This window comes from Chlorocebus sabaeus, chromosome 1 (genome assembly GCF_047675955.1).
Source record: "Chlorocebus sabaeus isolate Y175 chromosome 1, mChlSab1.0.hap1, whole genome shotgun sequence".
Classification (NCBI taxonomy): domain Eukaryota; kingdom Metazoa; phylum Chordata; class Mammalia; order Primates; family Cercopithecidae; genus Chlorocebus; species Chlorocebus sabaeus.
This window is the reverse complement of record NC_132904.1, coordinates 7,398,690-7,420,506: the sequence shown is the minus strand read 5'-3', so window position 1 is coordinate 7,420,506 and position 21,817 is coordinate 7,398,690. Positions and strand designations below refer to the sequence as shown.

The window sequence follows — 21,817 nt, the reverse complement described above, 5'->3', positions numbered from 1 at the left end:
GCCGAGATTGCACCACTGCACTCCAGCCTGGGCAACAGAGCGAGACTCCGTCTCAAAAAGAAGGAAAAAATATTAGCTCGGTGTGGTGATGCACACCTGTAGTCTCAGCCACTTGGGAGGCTGAGGCAGGGAGGATCACTTGAGAATGGGAGGCAGAGGTTGCAGTGAACCAGGATTGCACCATTGCACTCCAGCCTCGGTGACAGGGTGAGACCCTGTCTCCAAAAAAAAAAAAAAGTAAATGGTCTGAATAATCCAATTAAAAGGCAGAGATTTACACCTTATACAAAAATTAATCCAAGATGGATTAAATACTTAAATATTAGACCTAAAACCATAAAAACCCTAGAAAACCATAAAAATTCTAGAAGAAAACCTAGGCAATACCATTCAGGACATAGGCATGGCCAAGGACTTCATGACTAAAACACCAAAAGCAATGGCAACAAAAGCCAAAATAGACAAATGAGATCTAATTAAAGAGCCTCTGCACAGCAAAAGAAACTACCATCAGAGTGAACAGGCAACTTACAGAATGGGAGAAAAATTTTTGCAATCTACCCATCTGACAAAGGGCTAATATCCAGAATCTACAAATAACTTAAACAAATATACAAGAAAAAAAAAACAACCCCATCAAAAAGTGGGCGAAGGATACAAACACACACTTCTCAAAAGAAGACATTTATGCAGCCAACAGACACATGAAAAAATGCTCATCATCACTGACCATCAGAGAAATGCAAATCAAAAGCACAATGAAATACCATCTCACACCAGTTACAATGGCAATCATTAAAAAGTCAGGAAACAACAGGTGCTGCAGAGGATGTGGAGAAATAGGAACACTTTTACTTGGTGGGACTGTAAACTAGTTCAACCATTGTGGAAGACAGTGTGGCAATTCCTCAAGGATCTAGAACTAGAAATACCATTTGACCCAGTGATCCCATTACTGGTTATATACACAAAGGAGTATAAATCATGCTGCTGTAAAGACACATGCACACATATGTTTATTGTGGCAGTATTCACAATAGCAAAGATTGGAACCAACCCAAATGTCCATCAATGATAGACTGGATTAAGAAAATGTTGCACATATACACATGGAATGCTAGGCAGCCATAAAAAAGAGATGGGTTCATGTCCTTTGTAGGGACACGGATGAAGGTGGAAACCATCTTTCTGAGCAAAACCATCATTCTGAGCAAACTATTGCAAGGACAGAAAACTAAACACCGCATGTTCTCACTCATAGGTAGGAACTGAACAATGAGAACACTTGGACATAGGGTAGGGAACATCACACACCGGAGCCTGTCGTGGGGTTGGGGGAGGGGGTAGGGATAGGATTAGGAGAAATACCTAATGTTAATGGGTGTAGCATACCAACATGGCACATGTATACATATGTAACCTGCACGTTGTACACATGTACCCTAGAACTTAAAGTATAATAAAAGACACACACACACAGGCAGAGACTGTTAGACTGGGTAAAGAAGCAAGAGCCAACAACATGCATCTACAAGAATCTCACTTTAAATATAAAGACAGAAAAAAATTCAAAGTATAGAAAAAGATATGCCATGCTTACCCTAATAAAATAGAGCTGAAGAAGCTATTGTAATACCAAAGTAGATTTCAGATCAAAGCATATTACCCGGGATTAAGAGAGTGATTTCATAATGAAAAGATCAATTAATCACAAAGACAATAGTCCTAAACATTCATGCACATTTTTTTTCTTTTTTTTCTTTTTTCCTCTTTCATGCACATGTTGAGAAAGCTTTAAAATACATGATACAGGCCAGGCACTGTGGTTCATGCCTGTAATTCCAGCACTTTGGTAGGCCAAAGTGGGGGGATCACAAGGTCAGGAGTTTGAGAGCAGCCTGGCCAACATGGTGAAACCCCATCTCTACTAAAAATATAAAAATTAGCCTGGCATGGTGGCGCACACCTATAATCCCAGCTACTTGGGGGTCTGAGGGAGAATTGCTTGAATACAGGAGGCAGAGGTTGCAGTGAGCTGAGATCATGCCACTGCACTCCAGCCAGAGCGACAGAGTGAGACTCTGTCTTGGGGAAGCACGGGGCAGCGGTGGGGGGTGGGGGGAAACATGATACAGGCCATGTGTGGTGGCTATGCCTGTAATCCCAGCACTTTGGGAGGCCAAGGTAGGTGGACCACCTGAGGTCAGGAGTTCGAGACCAGCCTGGCCAACATAGTGAAACCCCGTCTCTACTAAAAATACAAAAATTAGCTGGGTGTGGTGACATGCGCCTGTAATTCCAGCTACTTAGGAGGCTGAGGCGGGAGAATTGCTTGAACCCGGGAGACAGAGGTTGCAGTGAACCAAGATCACACCACTGCACTTCAGCCTGGGCGACAGTGAGACTCTGTCCCAAAGAAAACAAATAAAACCATGATACAGGGGGGCTGGGAATGATGGCTCACGCCTGTAATGCCAACACTTTGGGAAGCCGAGGCAGGTGAATTACTTGACCCCAGGAGTTCAAGACCAGCCTGGGTAACATGGCAAAACCCCGTCTCTACAAAAAAAGAGAAAAATTAGCCAGGCATGGTGGCACATGCCTGTAGTCCCAGCTACTTGGGAAGCTGAGGTAGAAGAATTGCATGAGCCCAGGAGGCAGAGGTTGCCATGAGCTAAAATCACATCACTACACTCCAATCTAGGTGGCAGCGAGACCCTGCCTCAAAAATAAATAAAATAAATAAATATATATACAACTAATAGAACTATAAGGAGAAATAGACAAATCCAAAATTATATTTCGAGATTTCAACAATAATTCTCTCAATAATTGATAGTTTTGATAAGTAGAGACAGAAAGTCAGAACAATGCTTTCAATCACTTTGACCTAACTGGCATTTATAAAAACACTCTGTTCAGCCACAGAAGAAGAATATGCATTCTTTTCAAGTGCATAAGGCACTTTTAGCAAGACAGAACATATTCTAAGGCATTAAATATGACTCAATACATTTTTTTTTTTTTTTTTTAGACGGAGTCTCGCTCTGTCACCCAGGCTGGAGTGCAGTGGCCGGATCTCAGCTCACTGCAAGCTCCGCCTCCCGGGTTCCCGTCATTCTCCTGCCTCAGCCTCCCGAGTAGCTGGGACTACAGGCGCCCGCCACCTCGCCCAGCTAGTTTTTTGTATTTTTTAGTAGAGACGGGGTTTCACCGTGTTAGCCAGGATGGTCTCGATCTCCTGACCTTGTGATCCGCCCGCCTCGGCCTCCCAAAGTGCTGGGATTACAGGCTTGAGCCACCGCGCCCGGCCAACTCAATACATTTTTAAAGGATCTAAGTCATAAAAGTATGTTTCTGACTATAATAGAATTATTACAGCAAAATCAGTAACAGAAAGATATCTAGAAAATCCCTAAATATTTGGAAACTAAATGACACATTTTTAAATAACCTATGAGTTAAACACAGAAATCAAAGCGATATTAGAAATATTTTAATTTAATTAAATGGAAAAGCAAATTATCAAAATTTGTGGGATGCAGCTGATGTAGTATTTAGAGGGGAAAATGCCTGTGTTAGAAAAGAAAAAAAGGCTCAAATCCATGATACCACTTTCCAACTGAAACTGGAATAAGAAGAGCAAATTAAACACAAATTAAACAGAAGAAATGAAATAATAAAGATCAGAATGGAAATCAGTAACATAGAAACCAGAAAAAACAATAGAGAAAAATCAATGAAACTAAAAGGGGGCTCACTTAGAAGATTAATAAAATTGATAAACATTTAGCCAGACTAATCAGAATAAAAAGAATGAACACAAATTGTCACTATCAGAAATCAGAAAGGTAGCATCAGATATTAAAAGGATTATCAGAATATTTTGAACAACTTTACAGTACATTTGACAACTTAGATGAAATGGACAAATTCATTGAAAGATATGAAGTTCACTCAAGAAGAAGTACCCCACGCACCTGATAGTTCTCTATTTTTAAAATTGAATGTTTAAAAATCTTACCATAATATCCTCAATATATAAAGAACTCTTTTTTAAAACTCATTAATAAAAACACAACCCAGTTTTTTTAAATGGGCAAAATATTTGAACACACTTCACAAAAGAAGCTACAGATACACAAATGGCAGATAAAGACGTAAGATGCCCAACATCATCAGTCGCAACGAAAGTTCAAAGAACCACAATGAGGTAATCATTTCACACCACTGGGATAAAAGGACTGACTATGCCACATGTTGACAAGCATGTAGAAGAATGAACTCACATACACTGTTTGTGGAAATGAAAAATGGTACAAGCACTTCGGAGAACAGCAGTTTCTTAAAAAGTTAAATACACACCCATCCTATGACCGAATAGTTCTTTCACTCCTAGGTATTTACCCAAGAGAAATGAAAGCATATCTCCACACAAAGACTTGTACACAAATCTTCATGGCCCTTTTGATATAGCCCCCAAAATGAGAAACAACCCAGTATCAACAGGGAAAATGGATAAACAAATTGTAATAGATTCATATAAAGGAATACTATGTGGCAATAAAAGGAAAGAACTATTGATACACACAGTGACATGGATGAATCTCTGAGTAGCATGGCGCATGAAAAAATGGAGAAATAAAGGAGTATATACTGTTTGATTGCACTTAACATATAATTCTATAAAATGCCAACTAATCTATACAGGTCAGTGGTTACTAGAGGATGGGAGGTGGAAGAGTTGGAGGGAATGATGATAAAGGACAGCAGGACACTTGCAGGGAGATGAGTATGTTCATTATGTTGACTGTGATGGTTTCACAGGTATGTACATGTGTACTTAAAAATTGTACATTTTTGGCCGGGCACAGTGGCTCAAGCCTGTAATCCCAGCACTTTGGGACGCCAAGGTGGGTGGATCACGAGGTCAGGAGTTCAAGACCAGTCTGGCTAAGATGGTGAAACCTCGTCTCTACTAAAAATATTTTAAAAATTAGCTGGGCGTGGTGGCAGACCACTATAATCCCAGCTACTTGGGTGGCTGAGACAGGAGAAGTGCTTGAACCCAGGTGGCAGAGGTTGCAGTGAGCTGAGATCATGCCACTGCACTCTAGCCTGGGCGACAGGGTGAGACTCTGTCTCAAAAAAAAAAAAAAAAAAATTGTACATTTTCTATATATGCAGTTTACTCTGTTAGTTTATATCTCAATAGGTATAAAAACTATAGACACTATTTCTAAGAAAATGAGTAACGGCCTTTGGTACCTCCATTGCATCTACTCTGTACCTTGTACTTCTGCTTGCCTGATTGGGTGGGGAAGTTCAGGTGCCCAGGCACCCAAGAATCAAAGCATCTCGTGGACTTGACCATCCTCCTTTTCAGTGTGACCAGAGAGGCACAGAGCAGCAGTAAAGCCATCAGTGCTCCCTTCACCACACCTTTCATGGCTGGCTGTGCTTTCTAGGATGCACTTCCCAGGAATGCGTCTGCTATTCCGTTCAGCTGCTTCACCGCACATACTCTTGCCAGTTTCCCTCTGACTTGGAAAGCTGCTGTCCATGCCTTGCGCAAATAAAGCTAAAATCCATTATATCAGTTTCCTGGGAATGCTGTCAGAAATTAACATCAACTTGAAGGTTTAAGAACAACCCAAATTTATTCTGCCACAGTTCTGGAGGCCAGAAGTCCAAAATCAAGGTGTTCGTAGGGCCACACTCCCTCCAAAGTTTCTAGAGGAGAGTGCTTCCTTGCCTTGCCTCTTCTAGCTTCTGATAAAAACTGTTCCTTGGTTTCTTGTAGCTTGCATAACTCCAAACTGTAACTCCATCTTCACATTGCTTTCTCCCTGTCTCTCAAATCTGTGCTTTTTTTTTTTTTTTTTTTTTTTTGAGACTGAGTCTTGCTCTGTCGCCCAGACTAGGGTGCAGTGGCACGATCTCGGCTCACTGCAACCTCCACCTCCTGTGTTCAAGTGATTCTTCTGCCTCAGCCTCCCAAGTAGCTGGGATTATAGGCGCCGACCACCATGCCTGACTAATTTTTGTATTTTTAGTAGAGACAGGGTTTTGCCATGTTGGCCAGGCTGGTCTTGAACTCCTAACCTCAAGTGATCTGGCCGCTTTTTGGCCTCTCAAAGTGCTGAGATTACAGGCAGGTAATTAGGGATTTAGGGCCCACCCTAAATCCAGGCTGATCCCATCCTGCGATCCGGAATTACAATTTGAGACTTTTCTCAAGCTCACATTCACAAATTCTGGGGGTTAGGATTTGGACATATTTGGGGTTGGGGAGAATGCAGTTCACTACAGCCATCCACATCTTCAGCTTTCTAGGGACAGGCTCAGGGTAAGGCATGTGCTATTATCATAGAACCCAGGATATATGGGCAGAGGGACTCCTCAGGATCTAGGAGTGTTTCAGCCTCTGAATTCCTTTTACTTGGGCCTCTGTAGTACCCCAGTAAGACCTAAAAAAGGTAATCTGGGCCAGGCGCAGTGGCTCACTCCTGTAATCTCAGCACTCTGAGAGGGCAAGGTAGGTGGATCACTTGAGGTCAGGAGTTTGAAACCTGCCTGGCCAACATGACAAAATCCTGTCTCTACTAAAAATAAAAAAATTAGCTGGGCCTGCTGGCACACGCTTTGTAAGTCTCAGCTACTCAGGAGGGTGAGACATGAGAATTGCTTGAACCTAGGGGGTGGAGGTTGCAGTGAGCCAAGATCGTGCCACTGCACTCCAGACTGGGTGACAAAGCAAGACTCTTGTCTCAAAAAAAAAAAAAAAAAAAAAAAAAAAAAAAAAAGATCTGACCTCTTTTACCCTGTTCTTTTTCTATAGTCATGGCTCATAGCCTCAGGGCCATTCATAGCCCAATTAATTTGGCAGATGGCTAGTGAACTCAAGGTCTTACCAGTAGTCATAGGTCTTGGAAAGAAGGAACACTTACTGAATCCCTAATCTGTGCCGAGATTTTCATTTTAATCTCTGCAAAGATGTTATAAGTTAGGTCATAGTTTTCCCACTTTAAAGATGAGGAAACTGATGACAGAACTTTCATAATTTGCCCAGAATCACATAGCCAGTAAATAGCAAGGCTAGAATTTGTACTGAGATCTCTTGGCTCTAAAGCCTGGTAATATTGTTAACACAGAGGACTGGGTTGCAAGCCAAGGGCAGATGAGTGATCCAGGTCATTGAGTAGAACCCATGCTTCTCCACTCAACATCCTCATCAGGTTTCCCTCTGGTAATGGCCATTTAGTGATAACTAACTTATTAGCGGTACAAGAGTGGCACCCAGTGGCTTCAGCTAGAACTACAAGACTAAGGATGATAGGTCAAATTCTTTCACCTCTGGGCCATTCTGTTTCCATTTCTAAACAGGAAAGGTAGAATAGCTGACCTCTTGAGTAATAGGGAAGAAAATCATCTATTATATGCTGTATTGAGGAACTGAAAAAATGAGGGAGTATTTAGAGTGAATATATTCAGGGAAAGGTCATGCAGTATGGAGAGGGTATTATTTTTGTTTTTATTTTTTTAGAAACAGGTTCCCGCTATGTTGCCCAAGCTGGAGTGCAGTGACTATTCATAGGTGTGATCATGGTGCACTACAGCTTCGAACTCCTGGGCTTAAGTGATCCTCCTGTGTCAGCCTCCTGAACTGGAACTACAAGAGTGGATATTTTAAGCCTGAATGTTGGAACAGAGACTGTGGGCCAGGATGGAGTGAACAAGATAGTACTCTAGGATTTAGTGTCATAGGTGTATGTAGGGACTGAGAATTTAAACCCAGAATGAGCAGGAGTAGTAACAAGGAGGCATTTTCTAAGGAAAGGCATTGTTTCCGGTGGGTGGGGGGAGGGGTAGACTAGAAATAAATGTCCCATAGAATGTTAAATCCAAGGAGGTGTATCCTGAGGTCAGGGCTGTCTTATCTGGGGAACCAGGTGATTAATGAAGGGTATGCAAGGCTCCCAGAGAGGCCCAGAGCTTCATATCTCAATGTGGGTAGTTCCTTGATAAGACCAACTTCAAGATAGGAGACAGATTTATCTATGACATGAGATTTTCCAAGCTAAAGCAAAAAAAAAAAAAAAAATCTCTCTCAAGATAAAAATGTTTAGAAAATATCCTGTTTCTTCCTTCACATCTTTAGGATTACTTTTGCCCTTCCTATGTTCCTTGGAATGTAATTACTTGGGAACTAAAATTTGTTTTAGTAAACAATATATGATAGGTCTCCTATGGAGATAATTCATATACCATAAAATTTACCATTTTAAAGAATAAAACTTATTAAGTATATTCACTGTGCTGTGCAGCCATCACCACTAAATTACAGAACATCTCCATCATGCCATTAGCAGTACCTGTTCGCAGTGAGTCCCAGTTCCCCTCTCCCTTCAGTCCCTGGCAACCACTAGTATACTTCCCATCTCTGTGGATTTGCCTATTCTGGACACTTCATATAGATGGAACCATACAACATGTGGCCTTTATGTGATTTCTTTCATTTAGCGTGTTTCTAAGGTTCATCTATGTTGTACCATATAACATATAACAATTTCATCCATTTTTATGGCTGAATAATAGTCCGTTGTATGGATATACCACATTTTATCCATTAATTAGTTGATTAACACAAGTTTTTTCCCACTTTTTAGCTATTATGAATATGCTGTTACGAACACTTTTGTGTGGACATGCTTGTAACTCTATGGGGTATCTATCTAGGAGTAGAATTGCTGAGTCATATGGTAACACTATGTTTTAACTTTTTAAAGAACTTTCGAGCTGATTTCCACGGTCTGCACCATTTTACATTCCTGCCAGCGCTGTGTGATGCTTCCAGTATCTCTATACCCTCATTAACTGTTGTCATTATTTTTCTTATTGCCATTCTAGTGCATGTGAAGTAATTTCGTGGTTTTGATTTGCATTTCTCTAATGAATATTGATGCTGAGTATCTTTTCCATGTGTTTACTGGCCATTTGTATATCTTCTTTGAAGAAATGTCTATTCAAATCTTTTGCCCACTTTTAAATTGGTTTGTTAAATTACTGAGTTATGAGAGTTATTTACCCTGGGCCAGGCATGGTGGCTCATACTTGTAATCCCAGCACTTCGGGAGGCTGAGGTGGGAGGATCACTTGAGCCCAGGAGTTTAAGACCAGCCTGGGCAACATAGTGAGACCACGTCACTACAAAAAATACACTTTTTTTTTTTTTTTTTTTTTTTTTTTTGAGACAGTGTCTCGCTCTGTTGCCCAGGCTGGAGTGCAGTGGCCGGATCTCAGCTCACTGCAAGCTCTGCCTCCCGGGTTCACGCCATTCTCCTGCCTCAGCCTCCTGAGTAGCTGGGACTACAGGCGCTCGCCACCTCGCCCGGCTAGTTTTTTGTATTTTTTTAGTAGAGACGGGGTTTCACCGTGTTAGCTAGGATGGTCTTGATCTCCTGACCTCATGATCCGCCCGTCTCGGCCTCCCAAAGTGCTGGGATTACAGGCTTGAGCCACCGCGCCCATCCCTTTTTTTTTTTTTTTGAGACGGATTTTTGCTCTGTCACCCAGGCTGGAGTGCAGTAGAGTGATCTGGGCTCACTGCAACCTCTGCCTCTCGGGTTCAAGTGAATCTTCTGACTCAGCCTCCTGAGTAGCTGGGATTACAGGTGTGAGCCACCAGGGCTACTTTTTGTATTTTAAGTAGAGACGGGGCTTCACCGTGTTGGTCAGGTTGGTCTCAAACTCCTGACTGCATGATCCGCCTGGCTCAGCCTTCCAAAGTGCTGGGATTACAGGCATGAGCCACCATGCCTGGGCTATAAATAAATTTTAAAAAGAGTTCTTTATTTTGGATAAAAGTTCCTTAGCAGGTATGATTTGTAAACGTTTTCTCCCATTCTTGTGGATTGACTTTTCACTTTTGTTCCTGGGAAGCACAAATTTTATTTTATTTTTTATTTTTTTTTGAGATGGAGTGTTGCTCTGTCGCCCAGGCTGGAGTGCAGTGGCGCCATCTTGGCTCACTGCAAGCTCCGCCTCCCGGGTTCACGCAGTTCTCCTGCCTCAGCCTCCTGAGTAGCTGGGACTACAGGCGCCCGCCACCACGCCCAGCTAATTTTTTTGTATTTTTTTTTTAATTATTTAAGTTCTAGGGTACATGTGCGTAACGTGCAGGTTTGTTACATATGTATACTTGTGCCATGTTAGTGTGCTGCACCCATCAACTCGTCAGCATCCATCAACTCATCATTTACATCAGGTGTAACTCCCAATGCAATTTTTTTTTTTTTGTATTTTTAGTAGGGGTGGGGTTTCACTGTGTTAGCCAGGATGGTCTCTATCTCCTGACCTTGTGATCCTCCCACCTCAGCCTCCCAAAGTGCTGGGATTACAGGCTTGAGCCACCGCACCCGGCCAGGAAGCACAAATTTTTATTTTATTTTATTTTATTTTTGAGATGGAGTCTGACTCATCACCCACGCTGGAGTGCAATGGCGTGATCTCAGCTCACTGCAACGTCCACCTCCCAGGTTCAAGCAATTTTCCTGCCTCAGCCTCCTGAGTAGCTGGGATTACAGGCGCCCGCCACCATGGCCAGCTAATTTTTGTATTTTTAGTACAGGCGGGGTTTCACCATGTTGGCCAGGCTAGTCTCGAACTCCTTACCTCAGGTGATCCGCCTGCCTTGGCCTCCCAAAGTGCTGGGATGAGCCACCACGGCCGGGCCACAAATTTTTAAGTTTGAGAAGAGGGTATCTATTTTTATACATCCGTATTCTTGAAAAGGAGCTGGGAGAATTGGGTCCTGGTCTCAGTAAGAATCGCTTTTTCTCTGTGCAAATTATTGAACTAACCAGTGTGGCAGGGCTCTAGGAGGCTACAGATGACTACAGAATACATCCTGTGGCTTCCCAGGTTTGACTTTCTCAAACTTACCTTGTGTGAGACACTCAGGTAGCTGTAAAGTGATACAGGCATGATGGCCCTTGCCTTTGAAGGGATTTAGGGTGTAGAAAATGGACATACGCACATTACTTGATGAACGGGCACACAGGATACTTGCAGAGTATGCAGAGCCCGAGGTATGGGCAGGCAGTAGCCAAGAGACTGGAGCTCAGAGAAGAAAGGATGTGCCGTGAGTGGCCAGAGTGCAGAAGGATCCACAGAGGGAAACCTTGAAGACTGGAGGGTGGGTAGGGAGATTCGTGAGCCAGGAGGAAGAAGGAGTTCTAGGTGAGGGCAGACAACCTGGTGAGGTCAGTGAAGCCACCAGGCACACTCCTGTTTCACTAGGGCTCGTTCATGTTTCTGCAAAACTCACTTAGGACTTCTAATTTTTTTAAGCAGCTAACCCTAGAGAAAAAGGACTCAGCCCAGGGCACTGAGGACGTACCTGATAACAGCAGCCGGGAGCTCCTAGCAGGTAAGGTTTTAGCTTTTCAAGTGAGCCCTGGACTGCAGCTGGGGAAGTAAAAAACGTGAGTTCAAACTTTCAAACTATTCCATTGTACCTTCTACTACAGCGGCGTCCTTCTGCAATTTAGTGAGCTATTGCTACCACTGTGGGTCTTCAAGGCAGCAGCAGTTATTCCCTCCCGAAGATGTTAGGACAGGACTAGAAATTTGTAATACAGTCTGTGCAGTTACAGATAGCTGCACACGATGGGATGGGGGCAGGTAATACGCAGATTCAGTGCCCTGAATCCAGGTGGTTCCTTCACATCTTTTCTTGATCACTGGGGTTGACGCTGCAGCTCCCCTCATTTTGGTTACTATTATGATTTGGGATTTGGAGGCTGCTCCCAAGAGCAGGCACCACGTCACTCTTAATATGTGTTATGGGGAAGTGTCAGTGCATGTGTTGTGATGGCAATTATACCGAAGTCCTTTCTCCATACATGTCTCTCGCAATACTTAAACAGCCTTCCCAGCCTGCAGCAGCAGGGGTACAGCAGCTCTCATGTTCAGTCACTAGCAGAGGTGCCAGGTACTATTCTGAGCTTTTAAAATGTACTAATGCTCTTAGTTCTCAAAACAATCCTAGGAGCTATAGGCACTGTTATTAACTCTCATTTTACATATGAGGAAATTGAGGCCCACAGATATCAATAAACTTACCCAAGGCTACACAGCCAGTAAATGACAGAGCCAGAATTCAAACCCAGGCAGCCTAGCTCTGCTGTCTCTGAAGAGCTGAATTAGCAGGGATGCCCTCCGACAGATCCTGAGTCCTTCAGATAAAACAGCATCTGGGTCAAGGGAAGTTGGGGATTGTGACTTCAGCACCTATGCTTGGTTGGTAAATCCCTCTTTCTAGGGTCACAACTACAACACATACACGTTTATGCTTAGGCCTAAGATGTGTCCCTGAAATCACTGTCAGCTGAACCATGTTTTAAATGTTGTGGGGGCTGTTGCTACTGAAAAGAACCCTGCTGTGAACGCTTGTACAAAGCAAAGAATCTATTTTTATAAATTTACATTTGGAGATTTTAAAAAATGCAAGTATGATACATACAATTCAGTATTTATGCAGTCAGAAGAGACAAAAGAATAAGTATCTTCCCATACAAGGAAAAAAATTAACATTTAATTCTGTGGACGCTGGGAAGATGCTGGGGTCTTCCACAGACCTTACCTCGTTTAGTCCTTACAGTGCCCTTCTGGGGCGGAAGGAGGCATGGATCGTAACAAACCAGAGGACCCAGGCTCAGGTCAGGCAGAATGCTTAACAGGAGGTAATGACTTTCAGCTTGCCGCCTCCAAAGCCTGTGTTTTCTCCAGTGTGCAACATGAGCTTTAAAATCTAGGTGTTTATAATCTGGTGGAACCCCTGGAGGATGGCTTGGGCTATTCTGCCCTACAGACCTGTGGCTCTCATCAGCATCCATTTTATGACTCACATGGGCAGCCCTGCTGAAGAAAATCGCCAAACTGTGGGTTGATGCCACCATCCATCCCTGGTCCACTCACTCAGGAGCCTTTGGTTTGTCAGTCCTTCCCCTTGCCTTTCTGGCCTTTGCCCCTCAGTGGCTACTCCATTCTTTAAAAAATCTACCCAGTCTCTGCCTCCTGCTTCCTACTTACTGATCTCTTTTCTCAGTAAACTCACCCAACTTGCACCCTCCCACTGCAGAACCTCATCAGTGTGGGATCACAGTGGGATCATCCTCCTGCTTTCTCGGGACCTGCTTGCATCAGTTATCACTGCTGCACCTTCAGCTCTCCTCTGAGTTCCTTTCCCTCAGCAGGTCAAGCTCTCATTTTGTCAGAAGAAAATCTCCCATGACCTTGAATTTCCTCCACCTCTTTCCATCACATCTCATCCAAGGGTCTCAAAACCGCAAGCTGCATGCACCCTGTCTCCCTTTCTTCCTCTCATTCTCTCCATCACTTAGGGTACTTGCTTTCTCTGTGGCCTCTGAAACTTCTCCCCTTAGGGAAGGCCTCTTAATTACCAAATTTTGCATTTATCTTCATTGTATCTGAACTATGTGCAAAATTTGGTACTGTAAGACTATGACTCGCCTGGTTTTTCCCTCTTGGCTTTTCTCTTCACCTACTTTCTTCTGGTCTTGCCTAAATGGTGCTTATCCTGCTCTCCCACCCAGCTATCTTCCATCCCAGCTGCTGACCCCTGCCTCTGGGCTCAAGACTCTCAAATTGGTGTGACCAGCCAAGGCCTCTGCTGAGCGCCAGTTGGGAGATTCATTTGCTCACTAGGCAGCTCCTCATGGAGGTCCCATTGGTACCTCAGTTTCCTCTCCTGACTAGAGACTTTGGTCTCTGTCATTTGATTAATAGCACACTGTCCATTTATCACATCTGAAATCTTGGATTAATTCAAGAGGACTCTCATTCTTTTTTTTTTTTTTTTTTTTTTTTGAGACAAAATCTCCCTCTGTTGCCCAGGCTGGAGTGCAGTGGCATGATCTCAGCTCACTGCAACCTCTGCCTCCCAGGTTCAAGTGATTCTCTTGCCTCAGCCTCTGAATAGCTAGGATTACAGGTGCCCACCACCATAACCAGCTAATTTTTGTATTTTTAGTAGAGTCGGGGTTTCACCATGTTGGCCAGGATGGTCTCGATCTGACCTCGTGATCTGCCCACCTCGGCCCCCCAAAGTGCTGGGATTACAGGCGTGAGCCACCGCACCCAGCCAAGAGGCTTCTCCCACATCCAGGTGCTCACCAAGGCCTGTCACTTAGGCCTGATGAACACTTCTGATTCCTGGTGACGCCTCCATCCCCACTGTCTTCACTTTTGTCGAAGTGGGCTCTTAAGGTCTTCCTGTCTCTAGTTTGATCTAAGCCACACCTTTGAAAGAACAATCTTTCTGAAGTACAAAATTACCAATATATTTCACCAGTGCTTAAAACTCTTTATTGGCTTCCTATCTCTTACAGATGAAAATCTGTTTCTAGCCCGGCATGGTGGTGTGTGCCTTTAGTCCCAGCTACTCGACAGGATGAGGCCAGGAGTTCAAAGCTGCAGTGAGCTATGATCGTGCCACTGCACTCCAGCCTAGGTGACAGGCGAGACCCCATCTTTATAGAGTAAACATTTATGTAGGAGGTTGTTTTATGCCTTTGCATAAAGATTACTTGCGTAACTTTCAGCATGAAATTCCCTTTCTCTCCCTCGTCTGTCTGGCATATCACTCTTCATACTTCAAAACCCAGCTCTGGGACAGGAGTGGTGGCTTATGCCTGTAATACTGTCACTTTGGGGAGCTGGGGCGGGAGGACAGCTTCAGACCAGTCTGGGCAACACGGTGAGACCCCCATCTCTACAAAAAGTAAAAAAATTAGCTGGTGTGGTGGCACGCCCCTGTGGTCCCTGGTACTCGGGAAGCTGAAGCTGAGACAGTAGGATTGCTTGAGCCCAAGAGGTCAGGCTGCAGTGAGCCAGGATTGCGCCACTGCACTCCAGCCTGGGCAACAGAGCAAGACCCTGTCTCAAAAAAAAAAAAAAGCCCAGCTCAGGTTATCTCCTCAGGGAAACCTTTCTTCACATGCAGAAGTGGTCGGCTTCCTTCTCTGTTCTAACCCTGGGCTTTGTACACAGGGTTTGCATCCCTCCTAGCATCTGTGAGCTTCTCTCAGGGAAAAGCTCATTGATCTACATCCCCAGGACCTGCTCCGGAAGAATCTATCCATCTAAACTCGCTTTAATTTGACAAATGAATCAGTTAAGAGTAGGAAAGCTGCCTATGGGCACTGCCCAATGCAACGTGAGCAACTAAGGGAGACAGAACTGAGGTCAGAGAGGTGATGGGGGGACAGGCTGGCAGGGAGGGGAGCTTGTCAGTGCAGACTCCAGGAAGAATCTGTGTGCAGAAAGCTACTGAGCGGCCCGAGTCCCCCAGGTGAGGGCTCGGGACAATCTCCTGCCCGGGTGAGAGAATAGGGAGGCCCTGAAACCTCTCTGAAGCCTCAGGCTGCTCCTGAAGCGCCCGGAGCTGCAGGGTTTTGGTGTGGATGGGACCTGCCGACAGGGATGCGGTGGGAAGAGCCCCTCGGCGCCCTTTCTCCCAGGCTTCCCCCCTACCCAAGGGTCTTCCTAACACAGGGCCATGAAAATAAGATGAAGGTGACTTGTTTTCTCCTAGATACCAACGGGCAAGCAGAAAACAAGAGGCTCAAGAGGGGCAGCCTCCGCATGGAGGAGATGCGAGCTCTGCACTCCGCCAGGGCCCCAAGCCCGTCAGAGGCCGCCCCGCGCCGCCCGGAGGCCACCGCGGCCCCCCTCACTCCTAGCGGAAGGGCGGCCTTCAAGGCTCACGGCAGGGCCCTGGCGCCGGGCAGGGTGAGCCTTGGGAGCCGCCTGGAGGTAACTGAGCGAGCGCTGCACAGGGAAGGGTGCGGCAGGAGGTGCGAGCCACGGGCCGCTGCCGAGGGGTCCTCACCCCGGGCCCCGTTGTTCCCGCAGGACGTGCTGTGGCTGCAGGAGGTCTCCAACCTGTCGGAGTGGCTGAGTCCCAGCCCTGGGCCCTGAGCCGGGTCCCTTTCCGCAAGTGCCCACCGATCCGGAGGCTGCGGGCAGCCGCTGTCCAGTGGTTTAATAAAGCTGCTCCGCGCTCACCGAGGCCGCTTCCGCGTCTGCTTCCGCGTCGGGCCCGGGTGGGGCTAGGCCTGGAGCCGCGCCGCAGCCTGACGTCACCCACACCTCCCTGGGACTGCGTCACTGGTGCGCGCGGCGGGTCAGGGCGCAATGGCGGCGCTGGGCGGGGACGGGCTGCGCCTGCTGTCGGTGTCGCGGCCGGAGCGGCCGCCCGAGTCGGCGGCGCTGGGCGGCCCGGGCCCCGGGCTGTGCTGCTGGGTGTCAGTGTTCTCCTGCCTCAGCCTCGCCTGCTCCTACGTGGGCAGCCTCTACGTCTGGAAGAGCGAACTGCCCAGGTGCGGGGGCTGCGCGCGGCCGGAACCCGGGCCCCCGCGAGGCGGGGTTGCGGGCGGAGCTTGGGCGAGCCGGGGGCGGGGCCGCGCTGATGGGCAGCCGCGGGCCCCCTGAACTTACTGTCCCCTCCGTAGGGACCATCCCGCCGTCATCAAGCGGCGCTTCACCAGCGTCCTGGTGGTGTCCAGTCTCTCACCCCTGTGCGTGCTGCTCTGGAGGGAACTCACAGGCATCCAGGTGCGAAGGAGGCGGGGCAAAGGGGGAGAGAACTCAGGGGTCTTTAGGGGAGGAAGCAAGACTGATGCCCCCTTTCCTGTGGCTCAGCCAGGCACATCCCTGCTCACCCTGATGGGCTTCAGGCTGGAGGGCATTTTCCCAGCGGCGCTGCTGCCCCTGTTGCTGACCATGGTGAGTGCTCCTTTTGTATTTTTTCTTCTGGTCTTTGTTATCAGCCTGTTGCGCAGTGCTTTGGACTCCTCTTGATTGTATTCGGTTTTTGGCTGATGGGAGACAGGGCTTTTGAGATGGCCCCAGGGTTCTCCGGTATGCATGGTCTGGAAATCCTGGCTGAGAGGATTTCAAGCTTGGAGTCTCAGGGGCATGGGCAAGGGTCTGGACAAAAGCGGTGGGTTGTGGTGAAAGTGTTTTCTTGCCCTCAGATTCTTTTCCTGGGCCCACTGATGCAGCTTTCTATGGATTGCCCTTGTGACCTGGCAGATGGGCTGAAGGTTGTCCTGGGTGAGTCTTAACGGCTGAAGGGAAAAGTAGGCACAGGCAGTCCAGGACAATGGGGCAGGGAGTCAGCGGGCTCAGGGTGTGATCTGGACACGTGAAATATTCTCTGGGTGTGTTTTCTCATCAGTAAACTGGAAACAGCGCTAGATGGTCTCTAAGGGTTGATTCCCAACGTCCAAGGAGTTCCCTGGGAACCCCCAGCTGTATTTGGTGTGGACCAGAGAGCACTGCCCCCTGCTTCCCCAACCAGTGCTGGTCTTGGTTAAATTTTGGTGTCTCCAGAGTTTACTTCAGGATGCCCTGCCTCAGCTAATGCCTTCCCTTCAGGTCCTCTCAAGACATTGGGTTTATGTTGGGTCCACACCCCCGTCCTCAGGAGTATTGATGCCTAACCTGAGTTTGACCAGGGTGAAGTTGTGGGAGAGGAGCCCTTGGAGCCTCTGGGGTCTCATTGTCCGATAGCCCGTCACTCACAGCTTATCCTGTATTTCTTCTGCAGCCCCGCGTTCCTGGGCCCGCTGCCTCACAGACATGCGTTGGCTGCGGAACCAAGTGATCGCCCCCCTGACAGAGGAGCTGGTGTTCCGGGCCTGTATGCTGCCTATGTTGGCACCGTGCATGGGCTTGGGCCCTGCTGTGTTCACCTGCCCGCTCTTTTTTGGAGTTGGTGAGTCTGGCCAACTTGGTCCTGGTGTGTTCTCAGCATGAGAGCTGAGAAGGGGGCTTGAGGTGAGGGGCAGGCCTAGAATGGAGGCTGGGAGGAATGACTGTGATGTGATTGTCACCTTTTTCCCAGCCCATTTTCACCACATTATTGAGCAGCTGCGTTTCCGCCAGAGCAGCGTGGGGAACATCTTCTTGTCTGCTGGTGAGTCCTGGCTAGCTGGCCTGGGTTAGGGTGTGTGATGATGTCCCTAATGGCCACTCTGGAGAAGAAATTGGGAACTGAGGGCTACAGTATTGGAGGGGCCACTGACCGTGGGAGTTGGGGTGCAGGACAGCTGTAGGTGGTGGGGCAGGCAGCCACTGCCCTGGGTGGAGGGGATGGTGGATCTTTGGCTGATGGGTGTGTAGTGCGGGGGCAGGAAGGGCGTGCAGGTGTGGTCACTCGCGGCCTCCCCGTCTCCAGCGTTCCAGTTCTCCTACACAGCCGTCTTCGGTGCCTACACTGCTTTCCTCTTCATCCGCACAGGTTGGTCCTCAGTCCCTCATGGGTCCCTGGGGGCCCACAGGAGCGGGTGGGAGAATGGGAATACTGTTCTAGGAACAAGTTCTTCTATTCCAGTCCTTGAGACAGGCTGGTCTGAGAGGTGGAAAGGAGCAGAGGCCGTGGTGTGTGGGTGGATGGCTGGGGTAGTGGGATCTTGATCTCCTGTTTTAGGGGATGAGGGTCACTAGCCCTAGAAGGGCCAGAGGAGGTGGTAGGGCTGCTCCCTGAGTTGCTGTCTCTTTTCCCCAGGACACCTGATTGGGCCGGTTCTCTGCCATTCCTTCTGCAATTACATGGGTTTCCCGGCTGTTTGCGCGGCCTTGGAGCACCCGCAGAGGCGGCCCCTGCTGGCAGGCTATGCCTTGGGTGTGGGACTCTTCCTGCTTCTGCTCCAGCCCCTCACGGACCCTAAGCTCTACGGCAGCCTTCCCCTTTGTGTGCTTTTGGAGCGGGCAGGGGACTCAGAGGCTCCCCTGTGCTCCTGACCTATGCTCCTGGATACAATATGAACTCTCACCGGCTCCCCAGCCCTCCCCACCAAGGGGTACTGCAGGGGAGGGACTGGCTGGGGTCCCCGAGATCTCAGGAATTTTTGTAGGGGATTGAAGCCAGAGCTAGTTGAATCCCAGGGACCAAGAGAAAGGAGCAGATATCCAAAGGGTGCAACCCCTTTCGAAAGGGGTGTTTACGAGCAGCTGTGAGTGAGGGGACAAGGGGCAGGTCCCAGGAGCCACACACTCCCTTCCTCACTTTGGACTGCTGCTTCTCTTAGCTCCTCTGCCTCTGAAAAGCTGCTCGGGGGTTTTTTTATTTATAAAACCTCTCCCCACCCCCACCCCCCAACTTCCTGGGTTTTCTCATTGTCTTTTTGCATCAGGACTTTGTATTGGGATATTAAAGAGATTTAACTTGGGTAACATGGCCTTGGACCTTTGGGAATCGGTCTATTTGGGATCTTGTGTGAGGACTCTAGGCAGCTCTTGGGAGCGTGCCCACCACCTGTCCCAGCTACCTTCAACAGTGACATCTGGGAGGTGTATCCCGGCAGGTAGTTCCCTGGAGTACAGAATGGGCTGGGAGCTCTGGTTGCTGGGGACCTGTGGCTTCCTCCTTCCTGAGCCATGCCCCAAAGTCCTAGTGTGGGTGGGTCTGAGACTGCAGGTAGCAGCTGTGAGCCCCACTCGTCCTGGGGCCTGTGGCTTGGCTGATGGGTCAGGGAGGGAACCATGGCCCTGGCCCTGGCCCTGACCTCAGCAGAGGAGCCTCCGAGCTGTCTCCTCTGAGGGGAGGAGGACTGGCCTGAAGCCTCTGCTGGGACCTCCAGTCTGCCCCCCTTGTTTTTCACAAGAGGAAATAGGTCCCAAATGGGAGAGAAACCTACTCCTGAATCACCAGAAGTAGAGGCTTTTCTGGTTCCCTCCACCTTGGACCTCTGCCCCAGAGGAACCCAGAACACAGGCTGCAGCTCTGAGGGTGGCGGCGACTTTGCCAAGCAACACGGTGACTCCAGGGTCCTTCTCAGCACCTGTGCGTGTTCTGCCTGCTCTCCATCTCCATCATTTTTGTAAGGGCTCTCATTTCCCTGCCTGTGCCCTTTTAAAATTAGATTCTCGAACCCGGGAGGCGGACATTGCAGTGAGCCAAGATCACACCGCTGTACTCCAGCCTGGGCGACAGAGCGAGACTCCATCTTGGTAGTGGGCTGGGAGGGCGGGGGGCAGGTAGGAAATATTAGCCTTTTAGGTCCCATTCCAGGCTCAAGGAGGCTGTCCCAGGGTCCCTTCCCTGAGGCTGGCCGCTGAGGGAAAGAAAAGGGATGTGCAGTCACTCCCCCACGATGCCTGCAGGCTGGCCGTGACGACATCCACCCAGATGGAAGGGGCAGCATCGCAGTCACTTGCCTCCTGGGGTACATCTGGGACCTGGCAGTCCAGAAAGGAAGAGGCTCAAGCCCACTGTGACTTGGCCATCCCAGAGGTTGGACTGGCACTGGGAGCACTGGGCAGAGGCCTGCTGGGCGCTTCCTACCCAGAGGCTGGTGTTTCCTGCATCAGCCTCCCCACCCCCACCCCTCCATCTCAGGAACTGCCCAGCCTCCTGCTCCCTTCCCCATCCTCCCCCTACCTGTGGGCAGGAGGGCAGTGGTGCAGGCAGGGTTAGTGTCCCCGCTGCAGGAAAGGCAACTGAGCAGGGGTCTGGAGGGGTGGTCATGGGGAGTGGCAGGGTTAGAACCTGAGACCCTGGGCTCCCCCTCACCTCCCGCCGTCATTCTCACATCCAGAGCACGCACAAGACTGCCGGATCACCATTCCCGAGGGTCTCACCCACTGCCCAGAAGGTGGTACCTGCTTGCATTTACCTGCTAACTGAGGTGGGACGCTGGCCTTGGGTTTTAGAAAATAAAGCAGCAGGGCTGGGAGACAAGTCTGCCAACGGCCTGGGTTTCATCTCTCTCTGTCTCTTACTACTTGTGGAGTCCTGGACAAATTATTTAATCTTCCTGTGACTTGATTTCTGTGTCCATAAGAGGATAAGGTTAATTCCCTGAGTTAATAGGTGTTAAATACTTAGAACAGGCCCCACTCCTCAAGTAAGTTCAGTACTACTAGTCCTGTTGGCGGAGTATACACAGTAAGCACCCAATAGTGACTTAAAACAGGGCCACAGTTGTCATCCTCACTACCCTCTGAAGAGGATGACACAACTGACCTGCCCACCCACTGCTGAGTGGTGCGGGCTGGGGGCTGCACTAGGCCGGGGCGCTGCACAGGATCCAGCATGGAGGGCAGGGGAAAGCCAGTTTTATTAAGCAAACTTCCCAGGACCTGGGACATCTTAAATCTCCCCTTCCCCCAGGAGATAGGACCCCTAAACCTCCCCCGGGTCCTAAGACCACCTGACCCACCACTTGTAGTCTCCAGTGAGGAGGGGACCCTTATTTGGCAAGAGATGAACATGTGAGCAGCTGTCCGATGGCTGAAAGGAATGAGCCGCTGCAGGCGGTGTCTCTCCTGTCCAGCTCTGGACAGGACCTCCACGGCCCGACCTTGCTGGCCTCGGGCGCTGGCTGGCCTGGGCCTGCTGTGGCAGCACAGCTTCTGTTGAAGGCTTGGGGATGGCCAGGCTGCCAGTCTGGGGCAAGATCACTCGATCTCCAGGATGAGGTCGTCGCCTTCCAGTGTCATGTCCTTGGTCACATGAACCTTGCGGACAGTGCCCTCCATGGGCGAGGTCACCACAGTCTCCATCTTCATGGCACTGAGCACACACAGGGGCTGGCCCTTGGTCACCCTGGCCCCTGCCGCCACTTTGATGTCTATCACCTTCCCAGGCATGGGCGCCCCGATCTGGCCCTTCACGTCCTTCAGGGCCTTGGGGTGGAAGTGCATCTCCTAAAGACACAGGCCAGAAGGGACATGAGATCCTGGGCCCAGACAAGCCCAACCGCCCAGCTGGCCCTGGGGAAGA

General features: G+C 48.5%; 3 protein-coding genes across 9 annotated transcripts in view; 2 read left to right on the top strand and 1 right to left on the bottom strand.

The window, feature by feature from the left end:
• The window catches only part of TOP6BL (TOP6B like initiator of meiotic double strand breaks), a 101,753-nt gene extending 85,637 nt beyond the window's left edge, over nucleotides 1-16,116 (top strand). The window contains exons 14-16 of the mRNA XM_073013665.1: nucleotides 11,353-11,431; nucleotides 15,620-15,840; nucleotides 15,940-16,116. Coding sequence (XP_072869766.1) covers nucleotides 11,353-11,431; nucleotides 15,620-15,840; nucleotides 15,940-16,005 — 366 coding nt within the window. The 3' untranslated portion in view covers nucleotides 16,006-16,116. The remainder of the gene's footprint in view (nucleotides 1-11,352; nucleotides 11,432-15,619; nucleotides 15,841-15,939) is intronic.
• RCE1 (Ras converting CAAX endopeptidase 1) lies at nucleotides 16,116-19,266 on the top strand. Of its 2 annotated transcripts, XM_007971969.3 has the most exons (8): nucleotides 16,117-16,406; nucleotides 16,539-16,641; nucleotides 16,729-16,812; nucleotides 17,064-17,142; nucleotides 17,639-17,806; nucleotides 17,936-18,007; nucleotides 18,269-18,331; nucleotides 18,599-19,266. In XM_007971969.3, exons 1-8 carry the CDS (start codon nucleotides 16,222-16,224, stop codon nucleotides 18,832-18,834), a joined length of 990 nt encoding a protein of 329 aa, XP_007970160.1. In that variant the 5' UTR covers nucleotides 16,117-16,221; the 3' UTR covers nucleotides 18,835-19,266. The 2 variants fall into 2 exon arrangements, with proteins under 2 accessions (XP_037854939.1, XP_007970160.1); XM_037999011.2 differs by lacking the exon at nucleotides 18,269-18,331 and having other exon boundaries at nucleotides 16,116-16,406.
• Nucleotides 19,267-21,133: 1,867 nt separating this feature from the next.
• Nucleotides 21,134-21,817, bottom strand: part of PC (pyruvate carboxylase) — a 107,102-nt gene continuing 106,418 nt past the window's right edge. For all 6 annotated transcript variants that reach the window (XM_037998990.2, XM_007970127.3, XM_073013423.1 and 3 more), the window contains one exon: nucleotides 21,134-21,741. In XM_037998990.2, coding sequence (XP_037854918.1) covers nucleotides 21,493-21,741 — 249 coding nt within the window. In that variant the 3' untranslated portion in view covers nucleotides 21,134-21,492. The remainder of the gene's footprint in view (nucleotides 21,742-21,817) is intronic.

What these genes read in the sequence shown, in the direction of transcription:
- RCE1 (XM_007971969.3), top strand. Translation starts at nt 16,222, where the DNA reads ATGGCGGCGCTGGGCGGGGACGGGCTGCGCCTGCTGTCGGTGTCGCGG. An exon ending in TGGAAGAGCGAACTGCCCAG is followed by an intron (nt 16,407 to 16,538) that starts GTGCGGGGGCTG and finishes TCCCCTCCGTAG; the next exon opens with GGACCATCCCGCCGTCATCA. An exon ending in GGGAACTCACAGGCATCCAG is followed by an intron (nt 16,642 to 16,728) that starts GTGCGAAGGAGG and finishes CCTGTGGCTCAG; the next exon opens with CCAGGCACATCCCTGCTCAC.